Source organism: Echiichthys vipera, assembly GCF_963691815.1.
Source record: "Echiichthys vipera genome assembly, chromosome: 11".
NCBI lineage: Eukaryota > Metazoa > Chordata > Actinopteri > Perciformes > Trachinidae > Echiichthys > Echiichthys vipera.
The window spans coordinates 9,461,781-9,483,750 of record NC_139836.1 but is presented as its reverse complement, the minus strand read 5'-3'; the positions used below and the strand labels follow the sequence as shown (position 1 = coordinate 9,483,750).

The 21,970-nt window shown below is 40.8% G+C and overlaps 1 protein-coding gene across 1 annotated transcript in view; it reads left to right on the top strand.

The window, feature by feature from the left end:
• Positions 1-21,970, top strand: part of dntt (deoxynucleotidyltransferase, terminal) — a gene marked incomplete at both ends in the record, with an annotated part of 91,715 nt that overhangs the window by 23,823 nt on the left and 45,922 nt on the right. Inside the window, 4 exons of the mRNA XM_083923493.1 lie at positions 6,787-6,957; positions 11,676-11,747; positions 11,952-12,075; positions 15,119-15,251. Of these exons, the coding sequence (XP_083779619.1) occupies positions 6,787-6,957; positions 11,676-11,747; positions 11,952-12,075; positions 15,119-15,251 (500 nt within the window). The remainder of the gene's footprint in view (positions 1-6,786; positions 6,958-11,675; positions 11,748-11,951; positions 12,076-15,118; positions 15,252-21,970) is intronic.

The following is a 21,970-nucleotide window of genomic DNA, read 5'->3' as shown; positions in this document are numbered from 1 at the left end:
CTCTACACAGGTTTATAATGCGTATCACATGCCATTCATTCAGTTTTGCGTTGCCATGGCCACCCCCTGGCTCTCTGTCCCACTTTGACCACCCCAGTCAAAATGTCCTAGAAACACCACTGCATCCATAGTGGGGGTGATGTGATGTTCACGCTGAACAGTATTAGGCGGTGTTAGCTTGTCTCATATCAATGCAAATTCTCACCTTTTGGTTTAGGTGGTGTCCCAATTGGGGAAACGCGTGGTGTAGGGCCCGTCAACTTCTTGATGATATCATTGTCTTAAACAGCTCTGGGTAGCTGTCTACTAGCTTATCCGGTACTGTTGGACTGAATGTAGAGTACAAACAGTTGATTATTTTGATGAGGACCAGCTTTTTAGCTGTTTTGTAGACTAGCAGAGAAAAGCCATCACCACTCATCACATAGACCTTGCTCTTAGTCTTTTTATTTCCTGCCTCTTTGTTGCATGTGAGTGCACCAGCTATGCTCAGTAGGTTTGTGCAGCCATATGGGAATATTTTGATGTCGTTGAAACGAGCTGGGGGCGTGGTATCAGTGTGCTGATTCACCGATAACATTCATTGTAGCTCCGGAATCCACCAATGCTGAGATCTTGATATCATTAAGGCTAAGCTATGTATGTTGCTGGATATTACCGTCGTTGCTATTGGCTACAAACACATATGCATCTTCACTGCTAGATGAGTCTTGAATGTTGTAACTATGTGCTGTGCTGGTTAAATGGTTAATTTTCATGTGCATATTGTGTTGTTTACTATTATCCCTGCATTAAGTTTTACTGTCTTTTCCAGGCTGCTTCTGTTTTGATCTGCACTGCTTCGCTAAGTGATTCAGCTTACCACATGCTTTACAGTCCTTGCCCCTTGCTGGGTAATCTCCTTCATGTGGATACTTTACTCCACAGTTTCTGCACTGGTCGTTTGGCATGGCGCGTTGGCTGGTGGCTGGCCATCCCTTCTGATGAACTGCATTCACTGATGCAGCTGCTCCCTGTTCCATGCCCGCTGCTTGTTATTCGGACACTTCCAGTGATCTCACGTGATCGAGAAGGTCATCCAGGCTATTTTCAGGCTTGTTGGCGTAGTCTGGATTAAATGCAGTTTTTAATCAGTTGTGCTTTGATCCCCTGATCCACATTGGCAAACTCAGAATTCTTAGCAAGCATGTCTTTCTAAACATATACACCTGGTACTGAATGTTCTTTTTTGGTGTAAAGAACATCTTTAGCTTCTGCTTTACATCCACATATTTGCCTGCTGCTAGCGTGCCATGTGTACGTCATGTGATAGCACTGCTGCTAGCCAACGGCAACATAGAAGCCACTGAGGCTAACAATTGAGATATATTTTGAAAATGTCAGCAAAAATGTCACAACTTGTGGACTTGGAGCTTTCAGAAAAAAAATTCCACTGATAAATACAACAAGAGGGAAGCATTCATATGGACTCTGCTCTTGAACATGGTAAACAACCTCATTTGAAGGCACCATGTACTGTAAGTTTGTTAATACATTAACAAATTTACTACATGTTGTTTCCATAAATTCTCAGGTTTTATACCCACCTCCAAAGAAGGTGAATGGAAGGGTGTGGATGCTAATCAGTTTGTATTATAGTATGTTGATTAAATTTGATATACTGTAGCTTATTGTCCACATAGGGAGTCCTGTGTTGGGCTCACAGTACGAGACATCCTTGCACTACTGTATGTTGTACTATGAGTTATCAATTTTTAGTTATCCATAGTGTACATGCTTATTATTATTATTGAGCTGTGAACCCCTAACCAATAGCCTAAAAACATCCAGACAAACTACTGGTAACACACCCTGCACACTAAACACTTACATAACACAAGTGTGCCCCATCACCTACCCAATTACAAGCTTGCTTCTTCTATTTGTCACATGCTGTGAAGAGAGCGCAGCTGTACATGTGTGTTTGTGTGTGTCTTGTATATGTGTTTGCTGGGCTGTAAAGGGTTGTTCCCTTCCCATGTGCAGTAGTAAACGGGTCAGTGCATCTCCTGGGTGAGCTGAACTAAAGTCTGCTGCTCACTGACCTGAGGCAGCATGTCTGCACATTACTGCGGGTGGTGCAGTGACCTCAGATCGCAGCTTGTCTAGGGGAGAGGAAATGAAGGAAGGAAGAATATGCCTAAATCTGCCCTGAGCTCTGCTCACACTAAACTGCATCAATTCCAGGTCCTGGATTTAGAATTCCTCAGCTTTAGTCCCTATAGAGGCTTTCCATATGTATTATCAGCTGTATGGTATTTCACTGACACATATTTCTATTATTGTCTTCTTCTTAAACATAAATGATTCATGCATTCCATAAAGGGCAGAGTAGCATCATGCTGGAGTTAGCATAATCTGAAATGCTGACCCAAATGCCGTGTGTTATTAACGACTAAGCTCCTTGTGCTATCTAAGGTTGTAGAAAAGGTGCTACACACTCAGTTGCCAGTTTTCTTAAAGCTTCACCAAGCAATATTTTTGTTACTAATGTAGAATCACGTGAATCCTTGAAATATGAAAGGGTCATTTGCAGTGTTGGTCCCAATGAGAATCACTTGTCTGCTTTTAGCGTCATCTGCAGTCCTCCATTAGTGTCTACGCTGTATCAGTTCAGCCGCAGCATTTCACTGTTCTCGGTAGCACTTTGACACAGCCTAAAACGCTAAATTCACACTAAGCAGCGTCAAAGTGCAGCTTGACGTAATTATCCCATTTTCTATGGCAAGAAGGTGTGTTAATGTGTTTCAGGTGGGAAGAACCTCTTTGTAAGATATGTCAATATGTCAAAGGAGTCTAAGTGGCTGCGACTATTATCTGACTTCGCTACGTAAAGCTATACTATCCCCAACTTTTAGCTTTCAGCAGAATGAAAGGACAGCAGTTTTCCACAGGTATTGTTTCACAGGCAGCTCTATGCCACTGCTTGGTGTATTTTCAGTAATACATAATCTTGTATTTGCTTATGTAAGAGCAGAAAAACACAGTTATAGCCAGGGTTCCTAAACTTTCCCATTTCAAGGCCCTTGTTTTGCTGGTTATCTTTAAAAATCCATTGACGATAATGCAAATGTATGTGACTAGACCTTGTAATGCTAAACGTAACAGCAAAACCTTTAAAGTAACATTACATAAGGGGCATTTGGTTCCTTCCTTAACATGTATTCTTTCACACTGGTGGAATGAAAACATCAAAAATACACATTTGGTTGTTTATTTTGCTATTTATGTCTGTAGAATTCTCCTAAATTCACCAGAGTTAGCATTAGATAACATTAGCATTAGCCTCATTTGCATATTTAAACATACATTTCTATCTTAATATAACATATAAATATATAAATATTTATAAATATAAATATAAAATATACATTTTCTGCCTTAATATAAGTAATCAGCAGAGGAAGTATGGTTTTGTCTCACCTGGAATTTTTGGTCTGAACTGGGCTTTAGAAACATTCAGAGAGCAGTCTCATTTCAAATGTCTTCTCATAGCCCCCATAAAAATATTTCCTGTTAAGCTAATGAACAGCTAGACTGATGAATCAACTCTTATATGGTGACATGTTTACCTCCACTTGGTTCCGCAACAGTACCTCATCACTTCAGCAGCACCACAAATGTTTAGCTTCACGCCAAAATCCCAAAGTGTGACGGTGAGTTGTTCTTTCTCACTTTATTTTCTTGAAGTGCAATAATTAATTTGGGTTTGGTGAAGATAGATTTTTCAACCTTAACTCCAGAAATACGAGACGGAGAGGCTAAATAATTTTTTCCTGGAAAATTTGGTCAACTCCCGGCTTATCCAAAAATGGGCAAAGAGGTGGAACATGGATTAGGCTGAGGCAGGCTGAATGAAGCCTCCAGTCCATTCTAGCCAGCAGTGATGGCAAAAAACTTTCACTTCAGGCGGCCGTTCCCTTAATTATGCATAACTTTAAGCCTTAATATTAATGAGTTATGTAAAAATCCTAACCATTCATGCATAACAAAGCGTTCAACATGTCGAAAGTTGCTGGAGCACTTCAGCCTTGTTGACTGTCCCAGGCTGTGATTGGTCAGTTCATGGAAAAAGAGTGACATTGACGTGAACATAGACCGTATGAATAGTTGGACATGTTTTAATAATAGGCTAACCAATCCTCGCTTATCTTATTGTCCTCTGAATCAGCTATTGCTGGGCTCACTGGTTTGCTGTCTCTGCTCTCTGTTGAAAGTTTCTTCAGGCTCACTAGACTGAGATGATTGACTTGCAATGGCGCCAAATGAATAATTTGTTATTTTTAAAACATTTTGCTGCATCAGCGTTAGGGTACTTCAACCTCTTTTCTATCCACTTTTAGCAGCAACTTGACATCTTTTTTCATTTTATGTTTGTCCATCTTTCTCCACCACTATTTCTCCAAATGTCATGGGGAAGGGGTGTAGCCAGGTAAAGTTAGAATGGACCAAAATGATTGCCTGGGAGAGAAAGGGTGACTCGCCTGGGACAGTAAGTCACACAGCACTCAAGAAAGTTACTTTCTTACGTTTAGGAATATGTGGTCAAGAGTGTGACTCATTTGAACATTTTTAAAGTTCATTATTGTAAATCCTAAAATTCCCAGTATATCCTATTTATATAATCTCCAACTTTCAGCATTATTACACATATTTTTTTATTGCAGATTCACATAATATAATGCTTTTTAAAAGATCATTAACTGATTTATTTTGGCCACTTTGAACAAACCATACAAAATTGAAATATCCCCTTATTAAGTTAAAAACTTTTTTTTTTTAGCAAAAGCGGTCTCTTCCACATCTAACAGACATGCTGGTTCACTGTCACACTGTCATTGCTTACTTTATGCTTGCATAGAACAGAGTCGTGGGTTATGTTTTTGTCTTCTGTGAAAAAGCCTATTGGCATAAATTTAGAGTTGTGTTTCTAGCCACCCAACAAATGCAATCCGATATATAGTCTCCGTTTAGATCTGTTTGTATCCATCGACTCCTTAAAGAAATATCTAGCACTTGCGCTGCTAAATGCTTCAGCTATTTGCTGACTTTGTCTGTCATTTGGCGCTGGCTTCAGGGAACTGAAGGGTCAGTGTTGGCTTGTCACTAGTCACTTGATCCATTATACATATAAAAATGATTATAGCAGCTTTTTAAAAAAACAAGTTTAGAATTAAGAAGCATGGATTGTTGACAGAGTTGTGTTGTTCTCATAGATCCATCTATTCATTCATTCATGGCAGCAACCTATTTGAGTGTTCAAACATGTTGCCTTTGTAAAGGGAGATCCCCCCTGGGGAGCCTGTGGAAGTGGAAAATGACAGGTTCCTGTCTGGTGTTCGCCAGCCTCTAATGTCTCTGTCCGGTCATCCAGAAGAAAACCAACATGCAGCACATCCTACTGTACAGTGACAGTGACAGGGACAGAGGAAAGAAGAGTGATACAGGAGGAGGAAGGAACCGGAGGGAGTTCCGTTCCCTGTCTGGTTTCCTGTAAGGGTCAGTGCATCTCACATGTGAATGCACACCTGACACATCTTTGCTTGGTCTTGTTTTCCAGGTTTTTCTTTGTCTTTCCTTTGTTTAGATGTTTCAAGGGTGCCAAATCATGCTCACTTTCATGTTTTTATGCTATCATGTTACAACACATTATGATTCTTATAATGTCTGTCTCAATTTGGGCTGTCAAAATTGGAAAAACACATAGGTTAGAATGTATTTGAATATCTGTGTGCAAAAGGACAATCCAATACAATAAGACTACTACTACTACCACTACTACTACTACTACTACTACTACTACTACTACTACTACTACTACTACTGGACTGGGCTGGTGTCCCTGGTCACATCAGCTAACGATGTTGAATGCATTTACCATAAATGTCAGTATATGCGTCTACTACTGTTTTAACATTGGCTTATTTGAATGCGGAGATGTGGGTGTTGGCTGCCATGGTCCTTCTGCCTCACTCCCTGCCCCTAGTAGACTGTTTCACCATAAAGGGTCAACGGTGGCTTGGCAGATGCACACCTTGTCTGTCCATGGCTTCCGCCTTCTGCAGGGGCAAGTTTATTTTTTTCACAATCTAATATAATTTTTTCATATTCCAATGTCCGCCTGTGAACATTCTCATTTGTCCAGGTCATCGTTATCCCCAAAGCAAAATACTTTGGGCATATTCAAATGTCATTTTTCAAAATATTCAAATACATATTATGATTAAGAATATTAGTTGATGGCTGTAGTCTAAATATACCTGTATTCACCCTCTGTCTGAAACACACCCAGTCTGCTCTGATTGGTCAGCGTTTTCATGTCTTCCGCATCTCTGTTCTCTGTGTGTCTGCAGCTGGAGAATGACTGTAATAGCACTGTAGCAGCACTTTCTACATATGTATAGTATAGTTGTGACATCACAACTGTACAGAAGTCCTGACTGCTCGTTTAAAGACACATTTTTGGAATACAGGCTGTGTGTATCTCTCCGTAGATTGAGCGTTTTGATACTTTCACGGTATTTACAGTATTTATTCATATAGAATCTTGCCCTGCTATATAATCAAACAGGATGTGGAGATCTAAATTTAACAATATGGGACATTTAAAGAATAGGTGATTCATGTGATAAGCCTGTGTATTAAGCTTCTTGAACAATATCTCAAAACTTTGTATTTTTTCCTCTCATCTTCTCCAAATACTTCCTCTTACTCCCTTCTCCTGTCCTTGTCTTCCTCTCTTTGCAGGATGCTTTTGAAGTACTGGCGGAGAGCTATGAATTCAATGAGATCGAGGGTCCATGCCTGGCCTTCAGGAGAGCTGCGTCCGTCCTGAAGAGTCTGCCTTGGGCAGTGCTGTGCCTGGGGGCCACTCAGGACCTACCCTGCCTGGGGGAGCACACTAAGGCAGTCATGGAGGTAAGGGCCAGAGTCGGCATGCAGAGCCAACCTGACAGCCTATCCATCTGTATTAGGTTTTGAGACTAATGGTCTTGTGAAATAAAAGTGTTTAATTTGGGCAGCCTGTATGGGTCTGATTTTCTCAGTACGTAGCTTGTGAATGCAAAGTTTTCAGAAGCTGACTCTCACATTTCCAAACAAGGAGAATTTTCAAATCAGTCTGTGTGTGCAAACAATACATGATGCAGTGTTTACTGTGATGGATTACCTCTCTCACCAGGCAACTTACAGGTCTCTTGAACTTGATTTTCATACTGTTGTGAAATGATCTAAAATTGGTGGCTGCCTTAAAGGGAGAAAGTCAATACTTTGGGAAATGCATTTGAGCAGTAATGCTAAGTATATGTGATGTGATTGATGAGCTAAACCTTTATTTATTAATAAGTGCAAGGGCGGATTAAGGTAGTCATGGGCCCTGAGGATACTCTTTATGCGGGGCCCCTTCTTACCATCATGCTTCACCGGAAACATTAGTAATTTAGTGCCATGCTTATACGTGCTAGGAATAGTACCTGGCCGAGCCTTTACAACAAAAAAGGCATTCATGGTGCATCTGCAAGCTGGTAACAACTTTTAGATTTCTAGGCAGACGGGTACAACATCTACAACAGTACAGAACACCCTGCGCACCATGTTTTGTTGTCAATTTAGGTATTTTCTAGAGCAGATCTTAGTGTTCTCTCAGCCTGTGTACTTTTCATTTTTGCGCCTTGCTATCATATTGTCATATTTTTTTCAGCTATGCTGTATAGTAGCAGTGATGGCCAGTGCAGTAAATTTAAATAATTTAAAATAGTCGGGCCAATCTGGGACTCGCACATTGGGGGCCCTAGGCGGCAGCCTAGGTCAGCCTGTGCATTAATCCATGCAACAATATTGAGTCCGATAGAAATCACGGACTACTTTGTAGTGGTAGTTTAATAAAAGCTATTTCTATACATATTTATAGCATCATTCTCATCATTCTCCGCTCGCGCATCTCTGTGGGTGAGAATGACTTTCTGCTCCTGATGTTAATGCTCCAAAAAGTTGTGCACTTGTATCAAATCTTGAGTCCCCATCTCTGCTGAACAGACTAGAAATGCTCTACAGCGACACTAGCGGCTGGCGGACCTAATAGCTCTTCCTGCAAAGCGAACAGGGGAGGAAATGGGTAGTGAGCAGAGTACCAAGGGGATTTGAATGGGAATTAATGTATCAATACTTTTGGCCAAAAAATCAATACTTTCTTTGGAAACAAAATAGCGATTTATATCGCAGGATTGATAAAATCCTACAGCCCTATTATGCGCCTAGGTTTTTTCATCTTTTTTAGTCAGCTTGGATTCACAAGAAGTTACCACGGTTACCAAGAGTCACAGTAAAAATGTGTCAAAACATGCCAAACATCCACAGAATCATATTCAACTTCTCCTCTCTTAAATATATGTTCGGTATTATATTTACAGTGCTCCTGCAGGCTGGCTGACAGAAGATGGCTGGGGATGATGGATATAAACATTTAACTATTATAACACGAACCAGCTAGTGAGTCTAGTTGTATTAGAAAATTATTGAACATTCAAAAATAATTCCACTATGCATTTTTGACTTTTTTTTTTTTCTTTTTAAAGACCTACATCCTCATTCAGAAACAATGGGCTTGAGGTTGGGCGTCACATGGATGTCAGACATTATTGAGAGATGATTTTGGTGTTTTCATTGGATTTGTTGTCAATATGAATCATATACAGAACACCAGCCTTATCTCTAAATAACCTCCTTTGGACTGTCAGAAGTAAAAGGGGACAAGTATTGCCTATTTGGGAAGCATCAGTCAGCTCCTTTACATGCAGTTTAAAAACCTGATTATATTCGGGTTCAGGGCATACTCTGGTTTTTCAAACAACATGTAAACACCATACCCCAGGTAAAATTCTGAGTTCGAGAGTTTAGAGAACTCCTTCAGTACCCCGATTATTAGTGCATATAAACAGCATTCCCGGATTATTATTGGGTTTTGCGTCTGCGCATGCTTTGTCCCCCCTTCCTATTCCGCAGAAGTGGCTTTTGACCTGGAAATAGAATAAACCAGAAAGCAACGGTGCCGAAAACTATGTGAAAAAAAACAACAACAATAGAGCGTTACCTTTAGTATTTCGACCAGCTGTAACCCCCTTTCATGTATACGTGAGAAACTCTGATTATTCCGTTAACCAGGGAAAGACCATTTTCGGGTTTCTGATGTGCATGTAAACCAGTGTTGATAATGTTATTTAAAAAAAGTAATTAGTTATAGTTACTCACTACTTGCTCCAAAAAGTAACTGAGTTAGTAACTGAATTAACTAGTTACCAGGAAAAAGAACTATTTGCGGCGGAAACAGTAATTAGTTTGATAACCCCGTTGAAAAAATAGCGGCATTAGTAATGCCGTTATACCTAAATGCCGTTACTCGCAACACTGATGTAAACTAAATGGATATTTGGGACAAACCGACCATATGCTGAAACTTACTGAAACCTTTAAATTTTAAATTCGGTGCTAGGTGAACTTAACCTGAGTCTCGCCAGATGAATTTCATTCTTTTTGGACAACACGGATGAAATAGAAGCATCGCTGTAGACGCCTGCTTCCTCGATGCGAGCCACCATTGTTGTCTGAATCACAAACAGTCGCTTCTACGTTACGTCACATCTATAAAACCCCGCCCGGCGGTCCTGATTGGCTCTACCGCCTGAAATCACATTCCTATGAAACGATCCTAGATGGTTGAGTGGAGCTAGGCGGGGTCAAGGCGGAACAATTCATCTGGCGAGAGTCAGGTTAAGGTGAACTATCAGACACATGAAATAAATAAAAACATAAATCATATAATAAAAATATGTAAAACAAATGCTAAAATCCACCATGCAAGCTCACATCCAGTCATTATCTTTCAACCCAATCATCAGCGGTTAAATCATCATCACCATCATTACCCACCAATTTCATACTCATCAGTGGCTGACTCATCTTGAGCATTTCACATTTTGATGTTATAAGAGATAAAAAAAAAAGTAAGCTGCTGTCTTCTGTGAAGGAGCAAGACCCAACCTTTTCTTCATACTCATGGAGTGATTATTTTAATGTGCTGTCAAGAAAGAATGTAGCTGAATCTTTCTTCCTCTAACAATACAAATCTGCACAAATCTGCTTTCAGGTCACTCTGAAGTGGAATTTCATCATGCAGAACACATTTGCTCTGAGTTATTGAAGGCTAAAAAAAATATCAATCTTTCAAACAGATATCAAAAATAGTTTTGAAATTCCAAGTCCCAGACAGACACACAGCTTGCCCCACACGAACACACACACTGACAGGAATCACACCATTTTATTTATACTTTGGGGGGAAAAAAGTCTTTTTGGGTCCCTGGGCATTAATTCTCTCACCTACAGTTGTTCTCAGGGCAGGTGTCATGGCGAGTTGTCAGGGAAAGTGTCGAGAAATGTTTTCTTGGAGAGAACGCCGAGACTATGTAAGAGAAAGAGGTGAGCTCTGCAGTCCAACTCTCTGACACATGAAACCAAACAAACACACGGCAGGCCTCAGAATGAGTTTCCAAATCTGTCAAACCTGTCAGCACTGAGGCAGATTCATTAACCAAAAGAAGATAAATGTCCCAGGAGACTAGATTAGACTGCCTGTGAATGACCTCTCCCTGTTGTTGTTCTTACACAATTCAGACGTACACCCAGCGGTGAGGCTTTTTTTTCCAACTAGGTTGTCGCTTTGAACAGATCGCGGCTCAAATCAAGAAAATGACATGACACGAAAAACAATTTGAAACCAAACAGAGTAAAAACAAAACGCTTGATGTGCCTGTGAACATTGGAGTGACACTGTCAGCAGCAACTGAACAGCAAGCTGAACATCCAAAGTGGGGAAAAGAAATAAACCTACTTACATGAAAGTCGAGGAGAACTGAGGCAGAGCTGGAGATGCATAGTCAGAATGTGTTATCTGTGTGCATGTGAAGAGGGGTGTCCTCCCTGGAGCAGGGAGAGTGTTGAAGCATTATCCTCCTGTTTGAGGTTGGCCTTTGCTTGAGGGTTGAAAAGCAAAGGTAGACGGGTGGATGCATCATTGAGCAGTGAAGGCTGCCTAAACTGCACTGTATTCACAGTGTGGATCATAGGTCCACTGCTCCATTGATACTCAATGTCATCCTTTTATGCACAAGTTTAACATGCACACATATGCTTCTTTTAAAACACAAGTATACAGGCTCATTTTCAACAACTTGAACAAGATGGCTGATATTAACCAGATAACTGCTGCCTCATTTTATGCTTTCACATAATGAAGACAGTTAAAATGTGACCAGCAAATTAGCCGTGCTCTGCTGAGAGCGGCAGACAATTAAACGTGGAACAAAGTTGTATCGGAGCAAACAATAGAAGCTGGGGAAAACATTACCTTGCTTTTTATGAATGCCATAAAACCGATATTAATCTCAGGTTTCACAACAACAAAGTCGTTATTTCTTGAAAAGAAATGCAAATGAGAACACAAGGAGCATCTGATTTAAGTGGAGACTGTTTTCAAATGAGCAGCAATTTGAGGCCATTTGTGAATCGCTGATGGAACAGAAACCGGGAGAGGGGTGGGGGCTGTTTTTCTTAACAATATCATCTACTTTTATATTTTACAGGAGGTCCTTCACTGTGGACGTTCGTTTGAAGTCGAGAAAATACTCTCTGATGAAAGGTTTCAAACACTTAAGGTCAGTAGACGAAAAACGACTCCAACGTTTGTTCGCTTGCTCCATTTTGGTTATCTGAAATTGCTGATTTGCATTTACCATCTCTTTAGGATTTTTTTTTGAGCTCTTAAAAACTTTGAATGCTAACCCTCCACCCTCCCTGAGAAGAGCCTGTCATTTCACAGCATGTCTTCTTGATTACATCCTTACCCCCTTTCCTGCCAGCTGTTCACAAGTGTGTTTGGGGTGGGACCTAAGACGGCTGAGAAGTGGTACCGAAGAGGGCTGCGCTCATTCAGCGACATTCTGGCAGACCGCAGCATTCATTTAAACCGGATGCAACAAAGTGGTACATCAACATCTCAGCATTTCCACTCTTCCACTCCATACATTATAGACTGAAAATTACAGCTGAAGTTTGCTTCCAAGAAAGACTCAAAGGCCTAATCGTCAATTTTCTCCAGGGGGGCGTGCATGCCATTCTGAATTTTCAGGTCCCATAGGAGGCTCCTTTTGTAAGGCGCTGACTGTAATGTGTTTCCTCTAAAGTGAGATGAGATGTGACCAGCAGGGAGTTTACAGTTAAACACAATGGAAAAGGCAGCAGGGGTGTTTTTAATAAAAATCAATGAACAGTGACTGTGAAGGGGAACTCTTGCTGTGGAATTCCCACAAGCTCTCATCAATCAGCTGGGCAGAGAGGTCCACAGAATCAAGGGCCGTGAGAGGTTGCTGACTTACAGTGGCAGAGTTAGGATTTGCTTCAAATGTTGGAAGTATTTGTAAAGGAAGATTTAGGTTCATGTTTCTGTGGGGAATCATCCTTGATTGCTTTTGTAATACTGCTTTTCAGTTTAATTACAGATTGACTTTTGGATGAAAGTGTTTGGACAGTTTCCAGAGCAGTAGTAAATTAATTTGGTTCTAAAACATGTTTGAAAAGCTAAGAGTTTACAGCATAGCTAGCAGCTCTGCGAGGCTCTAATGTTCAGTGGGAAGAAAAAAAAAAGTTTGTTTTGGCCTTTAGCAGTCTTGGTCATGTAACTGTCCGGAGGGAGGTGTCAGAATAAAGACCTTTGGCAAGCTATATCAGGAGATTTAAGAGATGAGTGTTGTAAGCAGAAAGGTAATCATGTTAAGTCACTTGTGCGATAAGCTGGAAGAATAGTCTTAGCCTTGCTTGCAGCATTGCTCTGATGGTAGTGGTTCCAACACTTTGCTCCAGACTGAAATATCTCAGCAACTATTGGAAAATCGCTCTTTAATCATCGTCATCATCATCATCGTCGTCGTTTTCATCAATGCTTAGCCTACCACTGTTACCATCTTAGTTTAGCATGTTAGCATGGGGCTCATCCGTATGTTCCCAAGGTCTTATGTTCTTGATATAAACTAATATTGTAAGATTGGTAAGGGATATCTTTGCAGTTCAAATTGCAACAAAGGGAGATAGATGTTTCAGATGTAAAAATCTGTTCAGCCATTGTGGAGATATCAATGTCTAAAGTAAAAAAAACTTCAAATTTTAGGGGGTAGGTTTCTGTCTTTCCATTACCGCGCTACTGCAAGCTAGGGCTATCTTCTGGCCAGCTGGTGTTAATGGCCCTGGGCCACAAGCCAGGAGACCAAAAACCATGTGCTCTTCCACTATTGAGCTGTTAGCCCTGCAATATTTCTCTAAAACACGCACATAGCATGGCACCTCTGTTAACCCATTTATCCCACACCCCACAAAAACAGACTCCTGTAACTTATAAAAGCCACACTGGAACTAAATAACAAACTTAAGTTAAGATGTGTTCAGGTGAAATACTTTTGCTGTTTAGCTAGCAGAATTAATGAATGCCAAGAATTCACCAATTTAATCCACCTCCAGTGATCCGATGGCGTCCAATAGTCTGAAAAATGTTCCATTGGACCGAAAGCACAGCAGCCCAATGGGCCGTTATCCAGAAAACTACCTTGGCACGGTAGAAAAGGTGGCTCAGGAGTATAACATAGGCTATAAGCTGTAGGTGGCTGATTTTAACATATTGACCCAGGGAAACATGCATTGACCATTTAATCTAGGGAAAAGCATTGCTGACAACAGAAAAGCCTTTGAAAGGTCTCCTTAATGAAGGGGATGTTAAGCTTTGGAACATAGATATGATCCTGTTAGCATGCTAATATTTGATAATTAACACAAGGGTCAGCTCTAAGGTGATTATGAGAATATCATTAATATTTAATATATTTGGTAAAAAACAATGTTAGACTACTTAGATTTTTGATCTGATGGCAGTACTGGTTCACAAGTTTACAAAGACTGAATGTCTTTTTTGAGACATTTCAGTCTTTAACACAAATTCCAACCTCATACCGGAAAGGTCAGGGGTCAGTAGGCTTAATCCTCTCGAAACCATGAATGTTTATATCATTTTTTATGATGGGTGTCAGTCTAGACCAAAAGTGGTGGAGCGGCCGTCACACTGACAGGAAGGAAACGACAGGAAGTGCAGTACAAAAAGCTGTAATTTAGCGAGTATCTGCAGTAAATATTCTGTGAGGTGATGCAATGCTCAAATCTGAAAAAGAAATGGCTGAGTGAACAGAAATACAGCAATATAGGATCATCCAGAAATGTAGATAACATCAGCCTCACTTGCTGTCAGTGATAGAAATCCCACAGAGCATTTCATGTACGTGGTTAAATTTTTCAAAGGGAAGCACTTTTCATTTGTCTGCCTCCTCTGCTGCTCAGGATGGTGCTGGATGCATATACTGTAGCACTGCATGAGGTGGTAATTCAAAGCATTATATTACACTGCTTACAGGTTTCCATTCAGTTTGAAACCCCATCCCATGATGTATTATGCTGACAGACATCTTCATCAAACTGGTCATAATCCATCATTTGAAACACTGCAGTCTCCAATACGTGCTGAGAAATAATGTCAGTTTTTGACATGGAAAATGTGGTTGAACCTTGATTTCTCTATTGTATTCTGTAAATCTTAGAAAGTGCAGAAACATCAATTTCTCCCATTTTTTTTATTGCAGTACAGACAGATATGTCATTAAAGATTTCATAACGAATTGACGGTGTACCTCTGTCTGTTCTCGGTACAGAAAAGGAGATGAAATGCTTTTTATGAGGCACAGAAAATATAGAAGATACAAAGGGAGATGCATGACATCAGCAAGATACCCATCAATCCATCAATCATAGTTTAGCTCAGTATCTACACTGGCTGCAGCAGGCATGCACCGCTAGTCACCTTCTATCAGCCCGCAGAACATATCACATTACCTTACTTTTAATTCACCCTGACTCCCCACTTCTCCAGAGAAAATGGTTATGATTGATGGCTGGCTACCAGACTAATAACCACGTGGTCTTTTCCCTACAGGTTTTCTGCATTATGGAGACATCTCCAGGGCTGTCAGTGCAGCAGAGGCCCGATCCCTGAGGAATATTATTGACGAAGCTGTCCATGCGATCACACCGACCGCCATACTAGCACTGACAGGTGGCTTTCGCAGGTACATGACTTGTCTCCTCCTCTCAGTGTTGATATAGCTGAAATAGAACAGCACTTACAGTTATGCAGAGGGCAATGCAAATATATTAAAAAGTCAAAAGAGGTCTCCTTATTACCAACTACTGTCACACAGTCACAGAGTGCGTACGGTTGGACACATAAGAGCTGCAGGTGCTTAAATGCATCCTGCAATTGATTGATAGTAGATCAAATGTGTTAATATGAAAACTCAGCCCACAATCACCATCTCCGTGTTCTTTGCCATGGAAAACAGACAGGTCACTCCAAACATAGTTGCATTTACATTAAGCTGTTGAAATACATTACATCAATCTCAAAGTGCATGGTGAGAGCTCTTGTAAAGCTACCTACTGAGTGCAACTATTTGCTCACAGCTGGCGGCTCCCTCCATTGTCACCTCTTTGTGCTGCACTTTTTTTTATGTGCAATGCCTTTTGCCTGAGTAAGCGTGGAGCACTCTGCTCTGTGGTGTTGTAAAAATCCCGCCATAACCAGTGGTGTGTATGGTAAATAATTCAAAAGCAGTCTGGCAGTGAGGAGGCGCTTGCCTCTCAACAGGGGTGACAGAGCTGCCACAGCTTAGCTGAAGGTCTTTAATAGTGCACAGGCTACAAACATTACATGTTGCCAGGGAGAGTTCTATATAATCTCCAAAAATCTTAAGAAAGTTTCACTTTTCTCTATTTGCTCTATTCTAACATATTTCAATCTTTGAAAGTTTGGTATTGAATTATCATAGACTAACCTTTAAAGTGATATAAATAAACTTCTGCTGAACAATAAATAGTGGTGAGTACCAATTAGCAACAATTTATCAAAAGCCAATGAAGTTACGGTTTCAGGTCTGTTTGTTTGTCTGCAGGATTACAGAAACACTGACTTGGTTGTCATGAAACTTGGTGAAAGGGTGTAGCATGGGCCAAACAAGATCCCATTACATTGAGGAGCAGATTGGAATTACAGGGCGGAATGCGAAAAAGCTTTTTTTAAACATAAACATTGCAAGATAGGGCATTTGGCCTTGGCGGAAGTCATCAAGAAATCAACATATTTGATGGTATTGTACTAACAGGAAGTGATACAATTCTTGTGCTGCTAGACGACAAACTGCAACTTTGCACTGTCGCTGCCAGAACAGGACAACAAAAAGAACACAGCAAAGTGTTTTTCCAATAATTCCAACCAGCGTTAGGCAAGTTCCTTGAAAAATGTAATACTTTACACAGTACATATAATTGTACATTACATTAACAATGACTCTATATCAAAAGCAATTAGTTAATTATGCTAACGTCAGCAAATTGACTCACTATTGTTTTTCCACGATAAGCTACTAGTCTTACCAGACCAAGTAAGGCTGTAGCAGTAAAACCCCTAAATGTATTGAATTGAGATAAGGTGTGTTTTATTGATTATGAATTCAACTTTTCATTTGTAAGAGGAAGAATGTTATTTCTCCTCTGAAAAGTTAGTCTTGCTTTAATGACTGGTGTATGTTTAATTTGTCTCGGTAGTTATAGGTCCAGAAGTAAAGACGGTATCAAGCAGCACAAGAAAAAATAAATCCAAAAGCCCTAATCTTCGAAAGGATAAATGACAGCTGGTATGATATCTGATTATGTAAATAACTGCTCCCCAAGAGGATAATGTGGCAAAAGAGATGAGGAAAGTGATTAGAGCATCATGGATAGTTGACATCAAGAATGAAGCGGAGGAACAGCACAAGATTAATGGGCTAGTAGGCTACCGCAAAGTGTAAAGGGGCCTGTGAGGGAGCTTTTATGACTCAGGGAGATGAAGCACACATTTACTTCCTCTATAGATGGTGCAGGCTTTTGGAGTATTATGTGACACCTAATTGGAATTGTGCAGAGCTATAATTGAAGAATGATGACTTGTACATTATCAGTGAGTAAGTCAGTAATTTTCCTTTATCTTGTTGAAAAGCCGATTCTCCTGACATGGTTTAAACACAGCGGGAGGCGCTATAAGGCCTATTACACCAAAATAGTTCATATGCTCTCTAAGATGCCAGCAGCACCACTAATAACCCACTAATTCTCTCTAGTGTGACATATTTGAAAATGTTCCCTTCTAAAGTCCTGTCAAAATGCAATTTAATTACCTATAATTTCCAGCGTGATTTATAGTTTCTTATTAGCTTCATCTTTACAGCCGATAGCCCCTGTCAAAAACAGAGAAGCACATTGTGCTATATACCTCTTTAAATAGATGTACTCAGCTCTCAAATCTTTCATCTCTGGATAACATGCACAAAGTTCCACAAAATAAGCGCCATGCTCCAGTAGACTCAAGCTGTCATCCACTTCAGAGAGAAACAGCATGGTTAGGATTTGTTGATGCCACTGACATTAGCCTTATTGAAAGGACAGCTGTGGAAGGCGGGTGACAAGTGTTAAAGCGGTTTTGTTGGAGGGAGGATTAAAAATAGATTAGGCTTGAAAATACAGCTTCTACCACCACTGCGTGTGAAAGGCTCACACACGGTGTCAACGGAATGTGTATTTATTTCGGTGTGAAGCTGGCAAGTCCCCGCTGTGGATCTTATTTAACATGAGGTTGTCTGGAATAGGACTTAAAGTGACACTGATGAGGGGTCTGATGGTGTCTGCTCTCATATCCTCAAACGAGTCCCGCAGCATTGTTTCCCTTGAACAACAACCGAGATATGTAATCCTTAGCTCAGGGTGTCATGATTTTTAAAACCAACTCTATTATCAGTTTGCAGAGCAAAACAAGCTGTCTGATCATGAGGTATAGCCCACCTATGCTTTGAACTGAGTGCTATTTCTTGTTTTTTATGTTATAGTTTCTGGATTATCGCCTTGTTTTTCTGTCTTCGCAAGAAACAAGTGAGATACAAGGTGAAATGATGCATCAGTGCGCACAAACCTGTTTCTTTTCCCTGACCAGCCACTTTTGACTGCCACAAAACTCTCCTTCCTGCAGATAAATGCATTCTGTGAAATGTCCAGCGGCAGCTACACTTCCCACTTCTCTATTATTTATACATGTCGCCGTGTCATCCACACAAATTTGTAAATAACTATGTATATTTTATAGGCTTTGTGCTGAAAGGATGAATAATTAAACATTTTCCCTCACGCAATAAAATAGCGAATTCAACTGCTCTGCTCTTTGTTGCACTTAATTTAAAGAAGCACTGGCGGTGTTACTCTGCACAGTGTGTTAACAACCTATCAAAGCTAATATTTTCTGCCGAACCTTTCCCAGCCATATCTCCCGCTGAGCAGGAGTGGACGCCTCATGCTAAATAAAAACAGTGTTCTGAAGATGCACCATTAAAGGCAGAGAAGAAGAAAAACACCCTCTTTGCTGGAGAGAATGTGCCCGGCATGCAGTCCTCTCCTTTTCCGCTGACTGCGTTTAAACTAGAAAAGGTATCTGCACAGACCTGACACATACTAATGCTCCAGTGCAATAAGGAAAGAACTGAAAAGTGTAATGCCATGGTGTCTTCTCCTCAAATAAACCCCCACGTTTCCCATGCTTTGATGAAATCAGGTTGTTTTTGAGCTCTGATTGGAGTGAACTCAATTTATGCTGATGATCTCTGTCTTTCTCCCACTTTGTTTTTTTTTTTGCTATTCATGGCACACATTTATGCAGCGCACTCCAGTGAGTTTTGCTAGCGCAGCAGAGGCTAGCAGTGAGATTCACTTAAAAACTTGAGCACACTCTACAAGCTGGAAGTGTTGTGGAATCTCAGCTCTGCCAATTAAGTGTTGGAAGGTTTGGAGGAAAGTTGCTCATTCAGCAGATGGAAATCTGTGATGCAGCCTCAAATAGCTGTGTCCTACCAGTCAACTCATTAAAGAAGTATCAACTTTTCACATAAAGGCCTACATAAATACCACTGAGCGTAAACACAAGTGTAAAAGTCAGCACTCCCACATCTTCTATTATTTCAGAGAGAGAATAATAATGCATTAAATGGCTGTGATTAAAGCAGCATCTGCTGAGCAAACCTTTCAGCCAAGCATTCATTCTGTTTATGCCACAGAGGTACATGCCACAAACGCTAATCATGAACATTCTCATGCCCTGTGGAGCTCTAATGGCTGTTTTCTAATACTTCCTTGCTTCCTGAATTAGCCACAGTGACCTTTGAAGCTTTCCCACAAGCCATTCATGGCCGCTTTTAATGTCCCTCGCTCTCACTGGCGTCACTCATTTGTTAGAGGTGGCAAGGAGAGATCAAACACAGAGCCTCGCTGCAGCTGAGCCTTCTTTGCGGCCAACATTCGTTATCATTCCGCCTTTTTGCATTTATGTTTGTATGGTTTTGCCTATTGTTTCTCAAAAGGTTTGTGAGTGCATGTGTATCAGTGGGTGTTGGTTAATGATCCGTTTGAAATGTCGCCTGGCCTTTCACCAGGTATCACCAGCATCTACCAAAGCTGAGGCCAATTTGAGCAGATCACAGCCTGGCAGAAGGAAGCTCTTATAATTTGAGGGGCAACTTCAGAGCTTGTGGATAGCACATGTTTTTGTGTCTGTGTCAAAGGACTCACACACAGACTAATCACATTCATTCTCATATGTATAGTTTCCAATTCAGCTGGGTTTGTCACTGTTTTAGGTCACCATTTTTCTTTTGTCTCGTTCGGATACCAACAAGCAGACCAAACCACAAATAAAGCCCACTTTGGATGTTATAACCTCATTAAATGGCTGTAATCAGTGGTCATCGGCATCAAACGTATGGGTTAAAAGGTGTTACATCTGAAAGCTGCTAAACCTACCACTAGGTTCAGAAAATCGGAAATCAGAAAGTGTTTGGTTAACAAAACTACGTGGGTAGGTTGACAAGTATGGAAGTAAGTAGTACAAGTAGGAACCTGAAAATGAACATTAACACCCACTGCGCAATGTGATGTTGGAGTGACTTATTTTCTATGTCAATTTTCGACCAAACGTCCAATATTGCAGTCCGTGGGTCCTCCGTTTATGGGCTATTTAGAGTTCAAATGTGGTCGTTTGTAGACGTCTTTTCAGCAAAATTTAGACTCATTTTAGACTACCTCTATAATAATAATAACATGGCACTTCTCTAGGGTCACAGAGCTTATGGTGGTCATAACATAATTACAAAACACTGTGAGCTTGTGTGTGTGCGTTTCTACTTACACCCAGATTAACAGAAATATAGTACAGCTGCATGACTTTAGCGCCTACAGCCCCTCCGACCACAACCTCAAACATACAGCTTTCAGACAAGGCAAGGTGGGTGAAGTGTCTTGTCTAAGGACACAACGATCATGATACAAGGCAGGGCCGATCCTCTGAACATTGGCCAACCCGCTCTACCACCTGAGCACCAGTTCAGCATCAGCAGCTATAGCACTAATTGCATTTCCAAATAAAAAAGAACAGATAAATGCCGAAATGCTGGCCCTTTGCTGCATGATGGATGGATGGAAAAAAGTCATGCAGCTGTACTATATTTCTGTTAATCTGGGTGTAAGTAGAAACGCACACACACAAGCTCACAGTGTAGACACACGTGGGTACAGCCAACTATTTTTGTAATAATGTTAATTGGAGGTGCAACTCTGGTACAGTATGGACCAATCTGGAGAAATTGTTGGAACAGGATGAATATTTTGCCAGGAGAAATCCATTATCAGCAGTTGGAGTTGGTGTGTGCTTTAATTGTAACAGTCGCTCACTATTACCAGCTATAACAGCGACAAGTGTGTGTGTGTGTGTGTGTGTGTGTGTGTGTGTGTTTGTGTGTGTGTGTTTGTATGTGTATGTGTGTGTGTGTGTGTGTGTGTGTGTGTGTGTGTGTGTGTGTGTGTGTGTGTGTGTGTGTGTGTGTGTGTGGTAAAATGTGGTCCTGGAGACTTCTACTATAGAAATAAGTAGCACGGAAGAGGTATTAAGTATTACGCCAGGTTTGTGTCTGTCTGCCTGTGGATAGTGTTTTTCAACGCAGTATCATCACAACAGTGATACAGGATACAGTCACAAAAATGTACACGTGTAGTTAAGATCAAAATAAAAGCAGAGTTGCAGTTGGTGTGATCCCATCGTGGTCTCTAGTTTGGTACTAGCTGTCATTTTCCTTTTCCCAGTGTATTCAGTTGAGAGCAGCTTGGTGCATTCCCCCTCTTGGCCAATCAGGGTGTGGCGATACCCTTTCCTTGGAGGTCTCTTAAGAGGTGGGGAATTGCACACCCGGGGCATTCTGATCCTTCCTCTTCTTGATGCAGACCTCATTTTAACAGTTACTGTAAACCAGAAACGCTTGTGAGACTTCTTTTCTGTCTTTTGCTTTTTCTGGTCGAGGGGGGCTTTGTTAAATCTGAAAACTAGCTTGAGTGAATATTAAATATTATATATTAACACCTGTCCAGTATTTGCATACGAGTCACAAGCTTATTTTGTTGATTGGGTTATTTTCATTAAACCTGCATTATACACATTTGGCATTTGTTTATTATTAAGAATACATTTTTCTTCATTGTGAAGCAACTTGTGACATTTGTTGCTCCAAGTAAATCTTTTTTATTATGTGGTTAAGAACTGATTCTCAGGCTTCTTAGGGCGCACTCACACGGTCCATCCGTACCGTGCCCCGTGCTTTAGGGTACTTGTCCCCCCCTCCCTTTTCCCAGGGGCCAGGCCCGTTTGTACTCACATTACCTGGGC